Source organism: Hirundo rustica, chromosome 3 (genome assembly GCF_015227805.2).
Source record: "Hirundo rustica isolate bHirRus1 chromosome 3, bHirRus1.pri.v3, whole genome shotgun sequence".
Classification (NCBI taxonomy): Eukaryota; Metazoa; Chordata; class Aves; order Passeriformes; family Hirundinidae; genus Hirundo; species Hirundo rustica.
In genome coordinates, this window is record NC_053452.1 from 91,875,397 (window position 1) to 91,899,574 (window position 24,178).

The 24,178-nt window shown below is 37.6% G+C and overlaps 1 protein-coding gene across 2 annotated transcripts in view; it reads left to right on the forward strand.

The window, feature by feature from the left end:
- BMP5 (bone morphogenetic protein 5) overlaps nt 1–20,094 on the forward strand; it is a 55,142-nt gene extending 35,048 nt beyond the window's left edge. Inside the window, exons 4-7 of one of the 2 annotated variants that reach the window (XM_040059417.1) lie at nt 5,670–5,867; nt 14,241–14,317; nt 16,191–16,301; nt 19,945–20,094. In XM_040059417.1, the coding sequence (XP_039915351.1) occupies nt 5,670–5,867; nt 14,241–14,317; nt 16,191–16,301; nt 19,945–20,094 (536 nt within the window). The remainder of the gene's footprint in view (nt 1–5,669; nt 5,868–14,240; nt 14,318–16,190; nt 16,302–19,944) is intronic. The other variant, XM_040059418.1, reaches the window with a different exon arrangement.
- Nucleotides 20,095–24,178: the final 4,084 nt, after the last annotated feature.

Sequence of the window (24,178 nt, forward strand, 5' to 3'; positions counted from 1 at the left end):
GCAGAGTGGATGATCCAGTTCCAGCATTCTTTAATTTGCTCAGATAGGTGAAACCACTGTTTCCAGCTGGGTCACAAACATGGTCCGCATGGTGTCGGCTTGTAGAAAACTAACACACCCTTTGTTAGCAAGGGCACGCTCATTTTAAGCAGAAGGTCCAAGGAGGGGAGTGAAACGTGCCCCCACCCCTTCTTCTACCACCACTGGTGCAAACTGGTCCTGTCTGTGCAGCTGTGCAAATCACCCCACACCCTGCTCCCCAGACAGATGAAGGACACATCTGCCTCTCAACACCATTAGTTTAGAGATAATGGCATTTGAGTTTCATTCCATTCAGGAGACTTTTATCCATTTTATTCTTTGGTGGATGACCAATTAATCTAATCTGTCCTTGTTTTATTGTCTTCCTGAACACATTTTTTAATGGTGCAGAAAAGTCCCAGGACTCCCACAAGCCACTCACAGTTTAAGTGCATTAACTTGAAAGGATAAATCAAGTACTTACAGAGCATTTTTGTGTATAATTACATCCGATTTTTTGTGTAAACATATATGGTACTGGCATATTATACAACATATCAGGGTTCCTTATGTGTTCCCAAGTGCTTTCTTCAAGAGCTTTGTGAATACCAAAAATAACACAAAAAGATACCCAAAATTCCTTCAAATGAACTGAGTAAAAACAACTAAATGTAAGAATTGACAAACAAAAGATGAAATCTAGTCTTGACTAAAGCTGTGAAGTCTATGAAAGGCAGAGCATAACATCCAAGACCACCCATTTGTCAGAATTCCTTAAAGCCTCCAGGGAGAAGAAGAGTTAGTAAAACATATAAAGCTTGTGTCAAAAACATGTTTTATGGCATTATAGATAAATGTGTCCACCAGAGGAAAAGTTTGTGCAACAGTTTATGTAGATAATACAATAGACACAGTAAAAAAATACTTTAGAGTTGGAGTGTTGAAGATGTGTTATATATGGGCCATCATGTTGGCGTTATTAGCTTTTCTCTTGTCATTTTTTAAAATAAGCTTAGGTAGCCAAGCCCTACCTCAATTCTTTTGTTTCAAGTCCCATTGGTCTCATGAGTACTGTTCAGGCATGAGAAACCACAAAATTTTCTCTCTAATTTTGCAAACTACTGTGAGAGCTTTCATAGTCAGAGCCCATGGGTGGTTTTTTCGCTCAAATATTAAATGTTACTGGACCTTGGATGCTCAGGACCTTTCTTTAAAAGGCCTTTCCCAAACCTCATTTCAAATGTCACTCCCCAAAAGCAGGAAACCATAGATGTGGCATCGGAATTTTAATTTTTTTTCCAGCAAACTGTGTTGAAATGAATTCTCAGAATCACTAAATTTTTTATTTCTAAGTACAAATCTGTAAAATTATCATGAAAGTAACTACTGTGACCTAGCAGTAGTGGTTAATCTATAAAATGTGTTTTGTGACTTTTTGAACACTTTTGAAAGTAAATAAGTTCTTGTTTTTCATAATAAAATGAGTGGTTTGGTGCAGGCTGATGACTCAGAACAAAATAATGGATTTTGGAATTACTCATTGTCCTATGTTGCCAGTGTAAATCTGGCTAGGATGCATAATGACTGAAAGCTCTTGCAAAATAAGTGTCTGATCAATATTTCACTTAAAATATATGCTGTCTGAGGAGATGAAGCCAAGGAACAGATCTTACTGTCATTGGCATCCACACTGGCAATCTCAGAAAAAGCCAGGTTTCTGAATGTTACAAAAAACAAGGCTATGTCTCCAGGTCAAGACTGCAAGACAGATTGTTATTGAAAGCTTGAAGGGCTCTTGTGTTACCATTTGGAGCAGCTGGAGGAGAAAGGAACTTTTAAGACAGAACTCGATCAGTTCACGAAAAGAATTGTATTATACTACTGCATGTGACAGCACTGAAGTAGACATAGTGACACAGAAAATAGCTCAGCAGTTATCATCCTGAGTGCAATTCCTATTTTATGGGTGAAAAAACAAAAAGCACAAAATTGCCAGGATTGTTGGGATAGTACCTTCTTGTAAGCTGAACTTCACTGTTACTTCTGCAGCAGTGATTCCTTTATTATTAGGGAAGAGATTGTGAAAAGGCAGATAATATTCATTCAGTCAAACCCAAACATCCATGCAAGCTTTTATGCAAACTGCTAAGGGCACTTTACTATCAAATAGTATAAAAGCCAAAAAGAAGTTTAAATGCCAAGTCAAACAAATGTATCCTGCCAAAGACTCAGAATCCTATGAATAAGGACTAAGGAGTTCAGTAAATTTCAAACATAATGCTTTAAATAAGTCTTAGTCTCCAAATATACCTGCCAGTATGTAGAAGAGATAATTAATTGTCAGAGCAGTATTGAGAAATCCATCCTGGAATGTGAAGAATACAAAGGCTCTGGACTATCACTGCACAGAGTAAATCCATCTTTTGTGGGTTTGGGGTTTTTCCTAGGTGCAGGGGCAATTGCAGTGGCTAAGTTCAGTGCAGCAGGCACTAGCAGACTGCTGGTTACTTGCACTTTCTTCTTTTCTTCTGAAACCTGAAGAAAATCTTTGAAAGCCTCAGAATAAAAGATACGAAGGAAGGAACAAACCAAACCCACATTTCAGGATGCTGGACATTGTTCAGAGATGATCAAGAGAAGCAGCAAGACAAACCTTGCTATTTTGGTTTTACGAGTTTCATCTGGCTGAAGTTCCGAGCGTAGTTAAGCAGGTCAGCCTGAGTCATTCAGCTGACTTTAGAAAGTATTGCTTTAATGCCACAGTATGGAACAACCACATGCCCGAGAGACCTGGACTTTCAGTTGTCACTGAAGCCAAGAGTTCTCTAAATGTTTACAAGAAAAGACAGATTAAAACCACGTACAAAAATGAAGCCCTTGAATGCTTTTCGCTACAAGGGGAAATTCAGGATTTTTTTTTTTTTTTAATGTATTCTGAAATTGACACTACAAACAAAAATAAAGACTACCTAACAAGACCATGACACACAATGGAGCTACTGCTGTGGCAGAAAGATGGATGTTTTCAGAGGCATTACCCCTCCCGTTTAAGAAGGGGTAATGCTTTTTAGACTGAAGGCCAATATCCCACATATACACCATTTAAATTTTTTTTCTTTCTTTTTTTTTTTTTAATAAAGAATAATAGAAGTTCTGCAAATGCAAACTTTCTTTTGAAAAGAAGCAACCTAAAATGGAGACAACATATGTAGTTTGAATTTCCAAACCAAATAGTTCAGAGATCCTCCTCAGAAGAAATACAGTGTCTCAAGGGCAGTGTATATTTTGATTGCTTCATCTTCTGAAAGTTGCTGTTAAGCTAAGGTATATGACAAACTGAGAGAGAAAAGTTTAACATGTATTCACAGAAGTCAATAGAAGTTTTCCTCTGCACTAGAAGAAGATCCAGTGCATATACCATTCACAAATTGAACAAATGAGTCCTAAAAACTTATGCTGGCTGCTTAGAAGATCAATCACATAAAGGAATATAGTCACATAAGCTGTTTCTCTGTGTAAAAAAGCTGTGGGTTACAGGATTAATTTTTTATAGTATATCTTTATACCCTGGATAACCCAGTAAGCCTTAACTTTTGGAATCTTAATAGCCATCTCATTGCTGAAGTCTAAAGGAAACCCAGAGGAAACTTAATAATATTAGAAGTTATTTTAAAGGGAGTTCACATTGGTTTGAAGGATATTTTGCTTCGCACACAATATCCACCATTGTAAATTCAGAGAACCTATATTTAAATTCAGAAAAACTTCACACACCCTTACAGTTCTCAATATATAAATCTAATACTATTTTTAAAACGTCCACCAGTAAAGCATTAATATTTTACAGATAAAATTAAAATTCTGAAAGTCATTGGAATAAAAAATAAAGAAAAATAGTAAAAAATATTCCCTCCAGGAATGAAGGGAAATGTGGAACTTTGTGGTGAGAAGCTAGCTTGTCCATGTTGTTATGAATAGAGAATAGCATGTACAGTTTTTCATAGCTGACTTGCAACAGAAGATTGAAACATATAGGAATTAATGTTACTGAATTATTTAATAATAACTCAAACACATGAAAAGAAGAATTAAAGAAACAGAAGACTAAAAAGGCATTTAAAATGAAATCAGAAGCTTCAACAAATATATTTTTCCCTTGCAGTCAAAAAAGTAATTATCAAAATTGTTCAGAATATGTTGCCAATTACTCTGCTAACTTTCTCAGTTCTTCTCTTGCCTTTGCTGGGTTCTCTGTCACTGGAAACATCTTAAACCAATTTAAAGTGCTACACCTGAATAAACATGTTGTAAAAGTGTTTATGTATTGAAGTGGGTCAGTTCAAGGTATGGTATTTGGCTGGAACTTCTAATTTCTCTTTTTACTGCAAAAGGGCTGCCAGAAGGAGGAAGTCTGAGCTGAATTAATACATTTGTTACAGTGGAAGTAGAATGGAAACTACTTTAACCACAAATCAAACTGCCTCTTTCATTTATGCCAGTGATAGAGTTTTTTTAAGAAATATAGACTCTGGCATGCTGCCACTGTAAGTTTGTGTTTGAAAAGGAAACCTATATGCTTATTTCTATAAGGTTTACTCCTGTGCTTGTTTGCAAGTTCTTTTTCAGGGTGATTGAGTTAACAGCATTATACATTTGTGAGGCAGATGCTCCTTTGTTGCCCACGTAACAAATTTTCCAGTGGGTTTAGAAGAGTCCTGAGGCGCCCTGATGCTGCCCAGCACGCGGTGCCAGTGTCCCTACCTTCCCGTTTAAAGGACCCCTGTGTCCCCACCCTGCACAGCTGCACAGCTTCACATGACACTGTCTCATTTTCTGACGGTTGAAGGGCTCTGCATAATACACGAACGCACAAAAGTGTTTATGCTGCCAAAATAAATTCGGTTAAGAGCGAGGGTTTATTTGCTAAAATGTCACTGATGCAGTTTCAGTGACTTGTTTTGCTTTCCTTTCTTTCAGTGAGGTTTAGACCACATAACATAGTGAGGTTACCACACAGTCCTGACTGAATAAATATTTTAAAGAAATATGCACATCCCCTGGGAACAGAACCAGAGTCAATAATACACATATTTCAAACTCTCTTCTCTTGAACAACTGAATGGCTTCCTACCTTTATTGGTGAATGAACATCAGTTTGAGTAACACTGCACAATATTTATTTTTAAAGCAGAATTATCTTTATTATCTGCACTTCTATTTGCTACTGATTTTCTTTGGGGATATGGGGTTCCACATCCCACTGAAACAATGCAAAATTAGAAGACCGCTTTACATTATCCTTTCTATAGAAAATAAACTTTAATGGGACTCATTTATTTTTCAGTTCTAAAGATATATGCATGAGATTGAATTAAAACGCCTCTGTAATGAAAAAGGTATATAGCACACAGAGACTGCAATTTTATGCAGTAAGAAATTGTACTTGTAAAGTTGTTGAAATTTCTGCAAATTGTTGAGCTTTTTGTCTTTTTAAGTTCTGTTCAACAAAATGTGTATAGGATTCCTAATCATTTAAATTCAGGTTTGTAGCAAATTCCTTGCTATGATTCAGTCAGCAGTTGAACTTCTGCTGTGTCTTTGGGAGGGGCAGAACTTCACCTTTAACTTGCAATTTCCACTGCTTTTAGGTCGGAGTATCAATGTTAAATCTGTTGGCCTGGTTGGAAGACATGGGCCCCAGTCAAAGCAACCATTCATGGTTGCATTCTTCAAGGCAAGTGAAGTGCTTTTCCGTTCTGTCCGAGCAGCCAACAATAAAAGGAAAAATCAGAACCGCAACAAATCCAGTGGTCAACAGGAGTCCTCTAGGATGCCAAGCGTTGGGGGTAAGATGGAGCTATGATTTACTACTGTTTTTATAGGAGGTTTGGGTACCTGCTCAAATGCAACACAGTTACAACAGCTCAAAAAGATGCTGCTCACTGGCTGAACTGTAAGAAAGAGTGTTCCCATTCCTCTTTTGTTATGTTGGCCCTGGGCGTGGTCTACCTTCTGTATGTGTCATGGGCTCCAGGATGGTGAAATGACCCAATAGTTTAAGAAAGGCAGTGTCTGAGCTTGAAACTAAGCCTGCGCAGTATGCAACTGGATGATATCTTTGCTATGCATAAGTAAAAAATAGAAGTAAAGGATCACACCCCTACTACTTGTTTAGGAAGCCTCAGCAAAACTGCTTCTCAGCTAAAGAAGGCAAGATGTAACACAAAAATCTCAATACTGGAAATGAGGAAGCTTAACCATCTGACAAATTTTACACTGTTTAGGAGTTCAGATCAGCTGACAAGTAATAATGTAAATATAAAATATATCCCTCTGTGGAGTAAATTTGGTCCCTTACCTAAGATGCTGATGATAATGCACGTGAAAATGTTCTTAATGGCTTTAGAGCCTGGAACAAATTTTGCTCCAGTTTTTTCCAGAAACAATCCCTTCAGCTGAAGCCACAAATTCACTTTCTAAATATTCTCACATTTGAACAAACATTTCTACTTTTTGGGAAAAGGGTGTGAAAATGTTTCTTTCTAGAAGCATGGCAGATTTAATAACAGCATATCCAAACCTTAATATAAGTGCTGTTTTGAAATCCCATGGATGTCTACAAGTAAGCAAATCAGTATCTTGTGGAAGGGATTTAGCCTCAGGGTGGGGCTCACCTGCTTGAGGAGAAGTGTTATGAGCAATATGCATTACTTATATCAGTCTCAGTACCCTGACAGAGGCAGGCTAGAGACTACTCTAATGTAATGCAAAAGCCTTTACCAGATCTTTTGCAGAAGGATAATTTTACCGTAACAACCAAAAATTACTGCTGAGTTGCTAAAGAATTCAAAGAAATTATTTAAATAATTTTTCATATTCCCTGGAAAGCCTTCTAATTTTAGGAATCACATTATTTTGGGTGAAGGGATAATCAGCTAAGTACATAGTACACACAAGATGCCTAAATATGAATATCACACTTTCAGATTGAATCCTGTGTATCTAGTTAATGAAAAAATGAGAATTGAACAGATTTCTTAAGCTTTGCTGATTACAGCAGGAAAGCTGAACACAAGCTCCTTGCTTGTTTAACCTGGGAAAAACACAACCTTATCACATGCTGGCAAGTTGCATTGACATAGGAATTACCTCAGAGAGAGCTATCTGTAAGTCTCAAAATACTTCTCAACATTGTCTGTACATCCAGTTGTGCTCCAGACCTGTTGTAAAACAAGAAAATTCAGATCATCTCTAGTGAATTGTGCATTATGAAACAAATTTTCTCCTAATCTCTTTAAGGTTTATGTAAGCACATAGTACATCACTACATATGGCAGTATAGAGAGAGATCCATCTTTCAAAAGAGATTGCAGTCCAAGAAAACCATACTGCTAAAACAAGATCAGGTTGAGGACCAATTGCACATGAAATTGCTTCAAAATCAGAGGCATTGACCATTGCCTGGAGAGGGAGGCAGCAAGATATAGGCAGGCTGGAAAAGACGGCAAAGATGAAGGTACATAAGTGACCACAGCTTCACATAGGAACATCCTCTGTGGCAAAACTTCTTGGAGGTGTAGCTCCCGCACTGTGGCAAACCACATTCCATGCTCCTGCCTTGCAGTTTGTCTCAACAATCCCCATGTCACAAATAAACAAGCTTCTTTTATCTGGGTGTCACTAATGATCACTCACTGGACTTTTCCCGCCATGGGTGATCCAGAACACTTTTAGTAACTACAGCAACAATACTTATGAAATACTGTGTATGAGCCTGCTGAAGGCTACAAAGGCAATGTATGGATTCTATCCAGAGGTCACCAGTGTGTGAAAACGACATGGAGAAGAGAACATTTTTTATTTCTCTGATCTCTGAGTCTTTTCAGAATATAGTCGGTCCAGTGTAGAGAGCTGGCTATCAGAGAAAAGCTATACTCTTTTCCATATCTTTTCCAGACCTAGGATCTGGGGGCTATACTGCATCCCTTTAGGTTTGTGGAGAAGGTTAACTGTCCAAGTTCTCTGCAGCTCCAGTAATGAGCAGAACTTCAAAAGTATAATTCACATCCTCATATTTAAACACAGAAGTTTTTGGGTAAATATCAAAGAATTTTGCCCATCTTCTTTCTCATGGAAGACTCTCAATAGGCCATATTCAATTCTCATTTACTCTCTGATGCAAGACACTTGACACAATGACAGACAAAGATAATTGTGTGTTTCAGGTCTTTTGTTTCTAAGTTTCTTCCATAATCTTGTATCTACATCTAAGGCAGACACTGACAGTGAAAAATGACCACTTACACAGTCATATGTAATGTAGCCAGACACAGATAGGTGTGCTGTCATTCATATATGACAGACTTTTGATATTTTTCTCTTTATACGTCAGTCTCAACTTTACCACAATCATATCTTCACTTCCTCCTTGCTCCATTCTCCTTTATTTTCTCTTCCTTTTTCCCCTTTTCCTTTTCTTTCTCTTTTTTTCCTCCTGTTTCCCTTTTGTCTTGCCTTTCATCACCTTTGTTTTGCCTCTTGCCTTTTGTATTTTTTCTTCTTCTTTTTCACTTCTTAGTTTTTAAATTCTTGGATTTCAGCAATTAGCTTTACTGTGTTCTCAGCGTGTCAAAAAGAAAAGCTCCACTGGACAACTGAGCTCTTCCATTCCAAAGCACAAGGGCGTTTTTTAATTACCCATGAAGTTTCATGAAATCATAGAATGGTTTATGTTGGAAGAGACCTGGTCTTGTGGAAAATGAGGGGAGAGCCTGTCCCTAGGAGGGGAGCTGGAAGTGAATGATCTTTAAGGTCACTTCCAACTAACAGAAAATAAAATCTTAAGTATCAATTATTCTAACACCTGGGAAATTGTTGACAGACTTGGGGTCATCATCCCTGTGTTGCTAAGAACTTCAAGAGAAGAAGACGTCAGTGCAGTGTAAAGACAGAATTAAGCTTAGCATTCAGGCTCTACCTGCCTGCTATGCACAGAAGATTAGACTCTTTTTTATTTACCCAGTTTAATTTTGTCAAGCTGTAGATAGAAGAAAAAATAATTGAAACCCTCAAACTAAAACCAGGGAGGTTGTTTACAAAATACGTCACATAACTCCCCGCTAAAAAGAAAGCTGGCTTAATTTAAAAATTTTTTAGCATTGTCTAAAAAGAGTTACGGTGTATCTGGGCACTGGAGAATGTTCACATTTAAATACTGAATAGTGACTTACACCAGGAAACTAAAAAACAAAGCTACATAATTTTTATTCATATGGAGATAAAACCAAAAAGAGTACTTGAGGCTACATTTTGTGCATGCTATTGAATGGTGTTATGCTAACTAATTCAAAATATATTATTTTGTAAAACTTTGTATAAGCATGTTTTTATGTCTTTATTTCCCCTGGGGGGGGGGGAAAAACAAAAACAAAAACAAAAACAAAAAACCCCCCACAAACACCAAAAAAGCCAAAAAACACCCACAACAACAACTCATGAAATTTCTTATGTTTTATTGACCTCCTTCCACAGCTCTTTCTGCTATGTAGGGGTTCAGATTCCAGCTGCAGTCCCTGAATAGCTGCAGAACAATGTTTTCTCAATCACAATAGCCTATGGCTTTGATTTTTGACAGAATAAGGATATGGACCTTGAAGCTACAGTGTGTGAAATTGAATCCTTAGCACCACATCTTATTGTAAAAGTCACATTAGATGCTTACATAAGATGTTACTTTACACACATTTTTCTTACATGAAAGATAGAATTCAAGGAAGGAATTCAGACTTTCCTGAGTCTCACTTTCTTTGTAGGTTAGATGGCTTACAGTCTGTACACACTGGCCATTTTATCACATGTTCTGGTGTGATTAAACATAATTTGAACCTATATTCAAATGGCTCAGAATATCACATCTGTGCAATGACTTGCATATATATTATTCAGATTTTCATCTTTAGCTGTAGGAATTTCTGCTACATCTTGGCCCTAAAATTTCTGTACATGGTCTTGAATATGAAAATGTCACTAGAGAGAAAGCTGGCAAAACCACAATCTTCAGCTTTCATTTGTTTGCCTGTCTGGGTGCTCTAAAACTCATTTTGTGATTTTCCTGACTTTCTCATGTGCATCTTTTCCATATTTTTCAGCAGCAGGTTTTTTTGCAAAGCGACTTGTATTCCATATGTATGAGTTTTAAATTCCCTTTAATAGCTGAGACAGAAAATCTCAATATTCGCCTCCTATGAGCACTGATAGTGAAAATGAATGTATAGATCCTTGTGAAGAGTGATCATTGAACACAGCTCCATTTTTTTTAAAGTTCCATTACTTTCAGCTACCTTTGTGTACTTCAAGAGTGTGTGCAAAACCCACTAGATTATTTTTATAGACAACTCAGCATAACTCAAGGATTTTGGTTGTATTAAAGGCATATAGACTTCTGAAAAACTGAGATGTCTTAGGGCATCCTGCCTTGCTTCCAGTTACTACTCCAAAAAGACACAGATATCCCAAGGGATGTGGGTGTATATTTTGACCGTGGATGCCCTGGCCCAACTGAGAGTATCTGAGATGGCAACACATATGTGGAGATCCTATAATGACTGTCCCTGAAGGGCTGGGAAAATACCATAGGAGAGAATACAGTGTTTGTCTTTAAAAACTATGAGGATTTGAGGATTCATAGCTTAGACAGCCTAGCTTAACATCCCTGATGCTTTTTTAGTATTGCAGATCGACATATTGTAACTTGTGGACAGCTTTTGACACAGTTTTGGGAGTCATATTGGGCCCATGTGTATTCAATAGAAAGTAGGTACACAGCCCGTTAAAAAAAAAAAAAAAAAAAAAAAAAAATTAAAAAAGCCTATTCAAAGAGCATGTTACCAGTAAGAGAAAAAAAAATTATATTTTGAATGACATCTTGTTGAGTCTCTTCTGGATCTGGTTCCATCCAACCTTTTATTGGTAATTTGGATCATGGAACACCTCTCCCAGATCTCATATCCTCTGTGAACTTCCTGAGAACACATTCTGTTCTATCGTCCAAGCAACTAAAAATTATGTTAATACCAGTACAGATCCTTTAGGGACCTCCCTAGTAACCAGATGCCAGATGGACCACTGATCCCAACTGTTTGGGCCCAGCAATCCAGACAAGTTTCTGTAGCAGCTCTCTCTCTCCTTCGGAGCCCGTGCTCCATTTAGCTTGAGCAAAAAACCACTTCAGAAGGACTCTTCCTTCCCAGGGCCTTAAAGACACCCAGAGGCAAACCTTATAATTTAGAGAGAGCAGGCGTCCATCGATGGCAAAAGGAAAGGGTCTGCTCTTTGTCCAGGGGCGATCAGGGCTTTATTTTGGGGTCCGGCCCCTCCAGAATCCGGAGCTCCATCTGGTCCCCGTTGCCCGTGGAAGAGCCAGCCCCCGTCTGTTACCCGTCCATCCAAGGGCTTTTACCCAGGGGGCAGGGCCCAGAGGCAGGGACAAGCCACTGCCCAGTCAGGGACAAGGTGGGAGTGGAACAGAGTTGGGTTACATTCCAGTGTGGGGGATGGGCAGGGCGGAGGAGCAGGGACAAACCACGTGATACATTTTCCAGGGGAACAGAAGAAACATTACAAAACCCAACATAAAAATGAAATTCAATGTAAACCAAATTAATGCACTACAAGTTTCTATCCGTTATATTCTTACCTATCAAAGTACTCTTACTTATCAAAGTTATTGACAGGTTTGACCAGTTTGCCTCAAGGAATACTACAGGAGACCATATCCAAAACCTTCCTAAAAGCAAAAGGATCAACACCCAGAGCTCTTCAAAAGCTCACAAAGCTAGTCAGATCATCACAGAAAACAGTCAGGTTGGTTAGGCACAGTTTGAACTAGTAAATTCATGCTGTTCCCAAAACACCTTCTTGTTCTTTGTGTGCCTGGACAGTTTCCATGAGAATTTGTTCTAAAGGCTTCCCAGAAACTGAGGTTAAGCTGATTTGCCTTCTTGAAGATGGGTGTGACATTTTCCATTTTGAATCATCAGAAATGTCTTTCAGTGTATGAATGCTCAAAAAGGGCAGGAAGTGGCTTCACAGTGTTGATCAGCTCATTCCCCACCCTGAAATTCATCTGTTCTGCTGTCATGGGCTCATGTATCTTCAAGCTGCTGAACAGATTCCTAACTCCATCTCTTTCACAGTGGGTAGAACTTCAGCCACTGGAGTCAGGGACTTGGGAGTCTTGAGAGTAAATCTTGCTAGTAAGAAAACAAGACGAAGAAGTCATTGACTGCATTAACCTGTTCTGAGTCCTTGCTGCTAAGTCCTTTGCTCTGCTGTACAACAAAGCTGTATTTTTCTTATTGCTATGAATGTACATGTAGAAGTGCTTCTCGTTGACCTTCACATCCCTTATGTTTCAACTCCAGCTAAGCTTTAGCTTTCCTAACATCCATCCCTACATACCCAGGGAGTATATTTATATTATTTCTGTGTGGTTCATGCCAATAACACATTACTTTTGCTTCCTATTTGAATTTGAATTCTGTCAAGATTTTCCTTGAAAACCACAGTGGATCTGTGGCATATTTGCTTGACTTGCAACAGGTTGCAATGTTGTTGTTGATGAACCTTAACTCTATGATGGTTGCTGCAGCCCCAGCATGGTGCAGTTCTCATCAACATCCTCATCCCCAATCTATTCTCTGTTCACTGATATGTATAACTACAACAGCCTCCTAAAGCTGACAAGGTAGGAATATATTAATATAAAGTTTGAAAGCTGATTATTGTCAGTGTGGTTTTACTGCAAAACTCATATTCTGGGTTATACAGAAAACAAGCCTGAAATAACTATTTTTCTTTATTTTATACTGTGTTTGGTTGTGGCTATCACATCTTTGGAAAGACACAGAGAAGCTGAAGAGAGCTCAGAGAAGCAATTGCAGCAGAGGTCAGGATGGCTAACAAGAAGCACTTGACAAATTTCCAGAAAAACTCCTCTAGGCCATATATCTGGAAGAGTTTTTGGCAAGGATGATGGAGAACTAAGCAGATTAGTTCATATACTGTATAAGGGCCTTTCATTTTATGTGAAAAAGGAGTTTCTCTCTGAGTCTTAATTATTCTGAAATTTTTCAGAGACCTTCCCATTGAGTCTCAAGTCTTATAATGCTAAAAAAGAAATGTGGCTAAAAAAATTCTTTTTCTGAAACGGAAAGATTTGTTTATTATTCCATGTCTTCCTTGTTAGGGTTTTGTGGGATTTTGTTTGTTTGTTTGCTTTTTCTTGTTGTGAATTTTTTTGTGAACTCCGGTTTCCCCCCTCCTCCACCCACCAAATGGTTATTTTTGTTCAAAAAAGTCACCCTAAGCATTCTTGAATTGGAAACAGAGGAGATCATCTGTACTCCCGGCTCTGTCACATGCCTCACTTATGGCATCACATGAATAGGTCTATAAACCAACTTTGGTGGTTAATGTGATGAAGGCATGACCCTGTTCTCTTCCTTTCCTGTTATTTAGAAGCAGTAAGGAACAAGTACTAGAATTTCTCCAGGAATAAGGTTGTCATGGAGAAGCATATATGGAAGGTTCTTGGTGTCCTATCCTGACACATTTCTGACAGCGAGCTTTCAGTCCTTTAAAAAGCACCTGTCAGTCTACTCATTTACATTAGTATTAGCAACTAAAGATCATCAAGCGGTGAATATTTCCAGAATATATGGTAAAAATTAAGAAGTATAATGTGTCACTAAGTGTTTAACTAAGAGACTTTTGAAAATTCCCTTGTTTCAGGACATTTTTTATTGTTTTTAATACATCTTTTTAATTGGGCTAATTTCTTTAACTGGCAATTAAAACTGTGCCAACCTACAGACCATTTCCCCATAATTTGGATTAGGCTCTCACTTGTCCACTTTGATTACCTGTGTGGATATTATTAGAGATGTTACCCAGCTAGCCAGCAAATAGACACCTTGTAAAGCTCTTTCCCCTCATGCTGTATGCATTATTTTGCTAGTGTACAGAAATAGTATCACTCTGACTGTACTGATTCTGTGTTTCCAGATTTACACTGCCTTTACAACTAACCCTAAGACTTAAAATGACACTATGGTTTTCCTTTCTCTAGTACAGCTTGGTGAGGATCTCAAAAATAGCTAAAGCTTATCAGTTCTAGCAATGCTTCCAAGTAATTTATTAATGTTATTTACTTCCTGTAGATTATAACACAAGCGAACAAAAGCAAGCATGTAAGAAACATGAACTTTATGTGAGTTTCCGAGACTTAGGATGGCAGGTAAGATTATAAATGCTCTTTCCTAACAGTTCAAACTGGACATTTTATTTTAAAGTTTCCCATTATTTACATTCTGTTTTCTTTATGAGAATTGGTATTACAATGATGAGAGACAAATTCTTTAAATGCATTTTGTAACAAATCCTTATCAGTATTGCTATCACGATAACTACCTTTTTTAGCTCTTCTCTCAAAGATATTGCATACATTAGCTTTATGATTGGGATCCATTCACATAAAGATGCATTTAAACTACTGCTCAAGAGATGAGTGAATCTGCAGTAAATGAAACCAAAATCCTCACACCACGTAATGAAACTTTTAAAATTTTCACTAGTTCAGATTTAAACCTCACTTGTTCAGTGCTGTCTGCTCCAGGTCATAGAGATTTCACTGGAGTAGGGTCCTCAGGGAAATAAATCTTGGATCACTGCTCACTGATCTTTATGATGCCATAGCTAATTTAATATAATTTTTGAGGAAAACTCATCCTGCCATGCAGTAACAAAAAAATAATGTACTTACAGTAAAAGGTCATGAAGTCAGAGGCAGGGAATTATGGGAAAAAAAATAGAGATCAATATAGGGTTTTTTTCCAGAAAGCAAGGAACTCTCTATAAAGAAAGAACAAGAAGGCCTTCAGCAAACCTGTAACTATTGCATATGTAGGTAAGAACTCAGGGATGGTTGTCTGTGCATTTCGCATTTCTCTGAATTATTTTAAGACAACTCTCCAGGAGCAGAACAAGTCAATGAGGAGAAAAACTATGCTACCTCTTTAGTGACAGCTCATCCTTTATGTATCTAGCTCAGATTCTCATATGATCTCATTATCCTGTCTGATATTTTGTAGTATATTTATCCCCACATCAGCCTGAAGAGGTAGGCAGAGGCTGTTTTCCCAAGTCTGCAAAGTGCAATTACCCTGTCCAGGGCCACAGAGCGGGCTTGTGGTATTGAACTCAGGCCACTGAACAAGTGAGCCATTGTCTCCTGATTACAGGTTTGGGGTTTTTTCAGATAGAAACAGTCTTTTTGTTGTTGTGGGGTTTTTTGGTTTTTTTTAAACAGTAAATTCTGGTATGCTCCAAGATGTGCTAGGCACTAAGAGCAGTGGCAATAGTGGCCACGGTAGTCAAAGAAAAATGAAAATATATTTTTAACACACAGACTGCTGTAAGAACTAAGTGTTTCAGCTGGAAAGCTGTACAATACAATACTACATTGTACAATATTTGTTCAGTGAAACATGGAGTGAAATAAGACACACACACAAAAAGATACAAATCCCAAGAAGTAGCTACTCGATCCTCTCTGCCCTTCCTGTAGCACCTCTATTACCTGGCAGAGGAGGAATTCAGCAAACTAAACACACAGCTTCCATTAACATTTTTGAATATTTTCCCTCTTCTTGTCTTTTGCCCATGCTGTGCTGCTTGAAATACTAAAAATGTATGATTAATGGACATGCCAACAGGAAATCACTAGCAACACTCAGTCTCATGCAATAATACAGTTAATAGTATTACGCTGAAGGAAGAGAATGCATTTGAATTGCTTTTGTTGCACGAAGAAGTGCTCAAGATTTTTAGTCTTGAAGGAAAAGTATTCTGCAACTATATTTTAATCTTTAGTCTTCTTTATAGCCTCATTAGTTGGTGTTCAGTACAGATTTTTAGGTTTAATTAATTTTCATTTCAATTTTGCATGAACAAAGCAAGTATTTAAAAAAAAAAAACAACAAAAAACCACATTAATTTCACATGCTGCCTTCTGAAGTTCATTTTGTCATTGAGCAAGTCTTAGTTTGATATAGTTATTAATTCCCTGAGTGAGAAAATATAATGAGTGGATTTATTTGCTCTTGTTTTAGGATTGGATTATTGCACCAGAGGGTTATGCTGCGTTTTACTGTGATGGAGAGTGTTCTTTCCCCCTCAATGCCCACATGAATGCAACAAACCATGCCATTGTTCAGACTCTGGTATGCCTCTGAATTGTTATAGTTGCCTATGCTGCAGCTGTTTGTGTCTTTGTTCAGTATGACTCTTCTGTTTATCACTATTGAATTTTGATTATTTCTGCATAAATCATAACTAATTCCAAAACCTGCTCTAGTGATTTTATTGGAGAGAAGATGAACTGCTCGCAGTAGCCTGTGTGGTAGGTTTCACCTCCATTTCAAATGCAATAGCACATGAGAAGACTGTGTTGTATTACTGGAGAACTGTGTAGACAGGAACCAAAGGGGCCCCCCGATCTGACTTCCAAGAGTTTTTGCAGCTTATTGAAGCTCAATGTTAACATCTACATGTTATACCTTCCAGAAATGATGACACTTGGCCACTCTGTGGACCTCTGTTGTCAACTGTTGGCAGAGATTCTTACACTGTAATTTAATGTGAAGCTTTGCAAACAGATGCATTTGCATGTAAGAAATTGTGTTCAGTCATGCCTGACTTACAAATGCAATTTAAAAATAAGTGTGTTTGGATCTGTTGCTCTGCCTGGTACATGTAAAAGGGGATTTGCAGCCAGCTTTCTGCCTCTGCTAATTCTTATGTTAGTCCTGTGCCTCAGCTGGAGCAGCCAAAAAGATGATCTTAGTTGAGGCAGCTGGCTAGGCCTCCTCTACCCCAGCAGTGCTCAGCTACAGAAATCATGACCTTTAGACCATGACTAAATGTAATGCTGTGAGGCCAAAATCTGGTCAGTCTGGTCAAAAACTGCTTTTTCACCTGTGCCAGCTGAAGAACTGGCCTTGAATAGCACTGGTACTAGCAGGATGATTAAGAAGGAGAGGAATGAGAGATTTTACTCAAGAAGGGAGTCACAGCACAAAATGAGAGCAGGAAAGGGTTGTCATCCCCAGTCAGTTTCAGGAAAGTATGAGACACTCAAAACACTAACCGAGATTAGGGAAACGTGGGTTTAAGATTCCATTTGATTTAAACCAATAATGGTAAGATATCCTGACCATCAGATTATGCTGATGAGTCTGTCCAAGGATAATGATATTTTTATTTTATTTTCACATTAAAATCTGGGCCTGAAAAGCCTTTCCTCCTTGAGAAATTAGTGGAGTTATCACCTGGGATATTGGCCCAAACAGTCCACTCAAATTTAAACCCCACACCAAAAAACAACTCAAAACCAAGCAAGCAAACAAACAAAATTAAAATTAGAATCCTTTCTGATGGAAAACAAGTTCTGTTTGTGAAAATTGCCAAGTATTTCTACGTGAGAGAGACATTTTCAAAAGCTCAGCATGTGCTGAGACCTTTTCCCTTCCATTCAATTTTTCATTTACTTACCTTCTCCAAGTCCAGTCACCAATGCAACATTATTCCTCTATACTAGAATTCCAGTCAGCAAGATTTACAAAAGGAAGGGGAAATGTCAGAGGCTGAAAATAAGTAGAAGTGTGTGAAGGAGTTCAGGTGAAAGGGAACAGAAAATGCCAGTTGGCAAGGAATATAGCTATGTTCTTAAAAGACAATGAAGAACAGCGTATCTGCGGTCCTGAGCTGAAAAGAAGTAGGTCAGCAAAGCAACAGTTTAGTACTATGCAAACATTGTCCAGAAAAGTTGCCAATATCACTGGGATCCCCAGGTTAGGGTTCCCTCCTGCAATTATGGACTGTTAAATAAGAGTTGGCTCAGTGCTACTTTCTCTTGTGTGTCTTTCCTGTCCAAAAATGGTTATTTTCCCATTGTTAAGAAATGTGTGTAGTTTGTCCTATTTTTTAAATTGGATACTTAATTTTTCCTCTTTTTATGGCCATTTTGGAATTGTGTGTCTCCCTTTGCATGTACTGTACACGCATTCAGTGCAGCCAAAAAATCATGAGGCCAATTACATTTTAGCTGTACATAAATTAGATGAGATAACAGTAGTTGAATGCTTTCTGGTTTAAATTATACAAAATTCAGATTTACACAAGGTGTGCATATGGGGATGGCTTGGGAAGCTATTATTCATATGCTCCACCCTAATCCAAATGCCGTCACCTCCTGGCCACTGATTACACCATTCTGAAAAAGTCTGCTCTTTGGGAAGAGATTGTTCCTTGGTACCCCTCCAAACTTAACTGATTCTTTTTTATTTTCTTCTGTAACAAGAGTACAGGCCAGTAGCTTGTTTTCCTGCAACTGAACTCAGGCAAACAGACAATACAGATGTATGTAAATAAACAATAGGGTGCATTTAATGAGCTCTATGAACTTTCTTCTCTCCTGCATCACCTCAGAACAGGCACAGGGGTAGCATTGACTTCCTGGTCATGAGAGACAGTGGATCATCAGGTTGGCTTGCACTGAATTTGGGGTAAACATTTGAAAAGGCTGTGAAAATCACTTCCATGGGGGTATTGTGGGGCCATGGATCTTCCATCAGGGGTGGCAGAGGCTGATGGAACCAGTATTTATGGCTACACAAACATCTCTCCAGGTCAGGCACAATAATTTTTTCCTCCAGTGCTTTGCAATTCATTAATAGCAAAGTTAGTTAAATAGTTTTTAAATGTGTGTCTAAACTGTTACAAAACAGCTACTTCAGGATTTATTACTGCTCATTTCAAAAGACCTTCTCATGGTAACTGTTATGTAAAAATTGTTTCCTGATAGACTGTTCTCTGTTGTCTGGCAAAGGCTCTGGGTTTGTATCGCTGCAAGACAGATGGCTCTAACAGATTTGCAAAGACTTAACATACAAACAGAACCTATTACTGCTGAAGTCTTCATCCATGCCTTAATAATCTCTTGCCCTCTCTATTACAACTCCCTCTTCTCTGGCCTCCTCAGTTTCCAAGTCTTCAGCATGTGTAGAATATTACATCCAACCTTCTTTTAAGTACAAAGGACTTTTATTTCCCCCATTTTATTTCCCCTAGATCTTGTTTGCTCTGGGACACTTTTCAAAACTGTTTTCTTTTGCTTTAACCTTTAATTGATATATGTTAGCCTGGTGAACATAAAGACTTCTCTGCCTCAGCCCCCGCCCCAAATATTCTGTCTGCCTGGCACCCACCTTATGAACTGATTTTTATTTCAGTGGAAGTAGAATTGGATCCACTGATACCTAGACAAGACCTTAAAATGCACTCATACTGTCGAGTATGAGATCCCACATCTTACCATTTCATAGGTTGAAAACAGTTTTGTTATGAGGCGTTGCCTGCACAGCCTTTGCTCTCTGCAATAGATTTTCCTCCACGCTGAGCCCCCAACACAGGAAAGCATTTTAGTTCATACTGAAGTCCTGGTGAGACCTGGGGCTTGAGCCTTTGCTTCATGTTATGCCCTGCCCTCAGCAAAGGTGGTACAGACAATACGTTCAAATGTTTTCCTGAGCAGCTGCCTAACTCCAGTTCTCTAAATTTCATCTGAAAGCTAGCTTTCTGTCTTGGCCGCTTCTCATTTATCTCTCCATCTGCTTTTATTGTATAACTCTGCCCATGCAATTGAAATCAGAGAAATGTGCTGGAGGTAAGCCGTACTTTAAAGTCGCTAACCAAGGAAAATTTGTGGCCACAGCCATTGCTGAATTGCAAAGACATGTTTTGCACTGACATTGTCCTTGCACCTCTCTGTTTGATATATGAGCTATGTATTTATCTGTCTTTCAGGTTCACTTGATGTTCCCCGATCATGTACCAAAGCCATGCTGTGCACCAACAAAACTGAACGCAATCTCCGTGCTCTACTTTGATGACAGTTCCAATGTTATTTTAAAAAAATACAGGAATATGGTGGTGCGTTCATGTGGCTGCCACTAAAATAAAAAAAAAATAATCTAAAGCAGAGGGTTTTATTCAAAATTGTAATAAAGTCAAGATATGAGCATTGCTGATGAAAAGGCAGGCCTAAATTTATTCCATTTCATGTCATCTCTCATTTAATTGTACAGTATAATGTATATAGTAGCTTTTATTTATTTTAAAGTATATAGTTTCTTTTGTATGAGCAAAATTTCAGAACAATTTATTTAATGGGTCACCTTGCTATGCAGTAGAAGTTCACAATTTTTTCAGCTGAGCATACTGAAATCTGCTTTATCCCGTTTCTCTTCAATATTGTAAAGTAAAGCCTTTTTGTATAGAATTTTTTTTTAAACTAGAAACTCCAGGACTTCTGTAACTGCTTTGTATTGTTAGAAGAACTAAAATGCATTTGTTCATATTATGCCAATGAAAACTGTGGCCAGGTATTTGTTTAGAAAAAGACACAGGAGGAAAATACTAAACAAAACTGCTCAGCTAAACATATTTTTTTCTTTTATAAATTCTGCTCCATTAGAAAAAGTGAAATGTTGAACAGTGCTTAAGTAAATTAATAGCAGATAAAAAATAGAAGTGAAAATATTGCACATAATTGTTATAACTATTTTCTTTAACAAAATGAGTGTAACTGGAGGAGTATGTTACTTTTTGGCTTGTGAGTTGCAGAGTTTGCAAAAGGCTCCAGGCTTCAGAAATTCCATGTAGACAGACTCTTGCTTCTATCTATGACTTTCCAAGTTAACCCTAAAAATTGAACTACAACATTCTTACCTCAAATCATATCAGTCTATTATCTACAACACTGCTCTGGCAGGTATTTTTGTAATAGTGTAAAACAAGCCAAAATCGAACAAAAAAGCCTTCCCATTATATACACAAGTTACTATAAACACAAAGTATACAGAATACAGGGTATGGATTTTTATGGCTTTGCTTTACTTAGCTGGATGCATTTTATGAGTGTACAAGGGAAGGCACAGGGGGTGCAGCAGTTGTCACTTGTTTAATCAAAAATCTTATCCCTGGTGGTGGCTGTTTTCAGGAAAAGATAAAAACCACCTTTCATAAGAAGATATTGGGTAACTTGCAGCCTACTTGCAGTCTCAACTACTTTTCTACCAGGTGGTGATTGGCTTAAATAATGACATTCAATATTGGATACCTTTATCTTTGTTTATCATTAACTATTGTGACTTTAATAGTTCTTAAATACATTTAAATAACTTTTTAATGGCAGTAAAATTTGGCCTCAAGTTACAACCTTTGGCTGTGAATTACACAAGCAATTACAAATTATTATTCCCATCACCACTACACACAGGTTTATTTTGAGTTAATTACGCTTAATGTCCTTGGGCATTCCTTTGTTTTAGTGTTATGAAAATGGGAAAATAGAAATGTTTTTTTCTCTATTACATGGCCTTCATTAAAAATGATTCCTTTAAACCATTCTCAAAGAGTTGCTAAAAAAGGATAGGATTGATAAGTTTCTTCTTAGACAGTCTATTCATGTAAATTGACTTCTCTGGTTATTTAAAATATCTCAGAAAACTCAGATGATTACAGACTGATAAAATCAGTATATGTGTGACTGTGTGTATGCATGTGAACAGGCAGCTGTCTTTTTTGGAGAAACTAATTTATTTTATCTTGCTATTGGAGTAATACATAAATCCGTTCTATGCATACACTCAATTAACAACAACAACAAAAAAATTAGCAGTTTTGATTTCAGCCTTGGGAACTCTTTCCCCTTAATAGAACAGTTCCATTTTACACTCCCATATGTATTTTATACTGACATTACCTACATATCTACATTTAGTTGCAGGTCATGCAGAAGAATGCATAGGAAAAAAGGTCTGCATCTGAATTACCATTTTAGAAAAGTTAAACTCCTCTCTTGTCTTCAAAAAATTACTGGTTTTTGTATAAATTGGGTAAGTGGATATGCTTTTTAAACTCAATTTATTCTAAATGAAATTTGATGGATACTAAATTTTGGGTACATTAAGTAATATATTTTTAAATAATGGTGTACCATTTTGAGATTAAGAAGCTGAAGATTATTGTTATATTATTCTTTAAAATATGCTGTTGGAATATATTTCTATATTTTGAGACATAATAAACCTGTAATAATGTTTTCCTCTGCTGTGGCTTTGCTTCTTAGACACATGACAAAATGACACTGACTTGATGTATCCTTTGAAACGGAAAAGCAGGAGATCATTAATGGTTATGGACAGATTTTGTTATAGTTTATTTTTAGTACAGACATTTTTCAAAATTTTATTTTGTTGCTTCTTAAACAGCAGATGGTGAACCATCTACACTACTAATAAAAATCATACTTTCAAATCATACCTCCAAGTGCTAGTACCGTACTCAAAATACACTAGAAATAAGAAATGGTTTTTAAAATTCCTAATAAATCCAAACCTGGTCATTCCTCTGTTTGCAATAAAGGATGGTGGCACCAAACTTTCTGCATGCTCTAGAGAAGTAAATGTAGGCATGTTTTCATGTAAACCTGTTCAGATAAGCTCTTCTTCAGTAGTACCAACTAATACAAGACTTTTTGTTCTTTTCCTTCATCCTATCAAATACCTGTTATTTTATATATATTTGTGCATACTATTTACACACTTATATTTAATGCAATGAGTACATAATTATATGAAAATTTACCCTTCTCTGTAGTTATATCCATCTCTCTGCCTATGAAGACTATTCCATTATCATTTAGGACACAAGAGCTTTGCTCTTTTCAAGTTGTTTAAGGTTCTGACATCCTTAATAACTGGGATCTCAAGGACTGAAAACCCCAAAAATCCAGAAATAATGCTACAAAGCTGTCTGGTAGCTGACAACATAACAATACATCAGATCAGTGCAAAACCCAGCTAGAGAGATCTCGGAGAGTCGTTGGTGTGGATGTCTTCAAACAAAACGATGATCATATTTGGTTCCACTGTGCGTCTGTCTGAAAGGTCGTTCAGACTGACAGGTCCTTAACAACGCCATGACTCTTCCTTCTGCAGTAGGAGGTTTGGGTAGATATGCATGTGTGTGAGTGATTAGGTAGGTAGTGAAAATGAAGCCACACGAGGAGCTTGGCTATTTTTAGGAATAAGAAACTGGGCCTTTCTTGTTGCACATGAGAGAGCAGCTGCTTGTTTTGCATACTGGGATGTATAAAACTATAAAGTAGTACTTAGTCTTTGCATCATGATGTGAGTCAATTGTCAGACCATTTGGGGCCCCATTTTGGTGAAAGGTAGATCCATGAGTGGTGTGAGTTACACCGATGCTGTCTCTTAGGGACAACATGGAAAAGTTTCTTTTTTGGATTGCAATTCACCTATTTCTCTCCAAAGACTTACAGAGTAGGTTTAGGATGGTGACTTTGCTTAGACCTTGTTTAAGCAACTGTAGCCAGTGACAATCCCTGACACCTTAAAAATAGAATTATATTGCTGGAAAAGTTTTACTCAGGTGTTTATTTCCTATGTGAAGCTTTGAGAAACCTTCTGTTATGATGATGGGATGTCACACTTTTGCTTTGGAATAGAATTTTCTCTGTCATTTACTGGGGAAAGGTTTGATTGCTGACTGTGTACTTCTGTTTTGTTTTGGTTGGTCGCTGTTTTTTGGGGCTTTTTTGTCAAGTCCTCTTTTGGAAAAGTTTCACGATAAAATGAATTTGACTCAAAGATTGTTAAAAAAAAGGCTTAGGCTGGTACTCATATGACTCTGAATTGTTTCAGCAATAACCAAAGCACTCTAATTACCAGGAATTAAATTCATGTTATTTGCAGTCTCTACAGCCCTTTTGCTCACACATTCAGCTGCGTAGAGGGAGAATCTGACATGTGGTGCCTGAATGACAAACCAGCCACATGTGAATTATACAGCATTATCTTTTACTATCTCATCTGAAGTCACAGAACTTGCAAAATGTGATTTACAATGTGTTACTGAATTCTTACTCACAGGGCTTGAGCAAGAGCTTGATTAAAAACAAAAGAAAACTAAACTAAAAATGCAACAAAAAACAGTGAGAGGAGGTTTTCTTGCC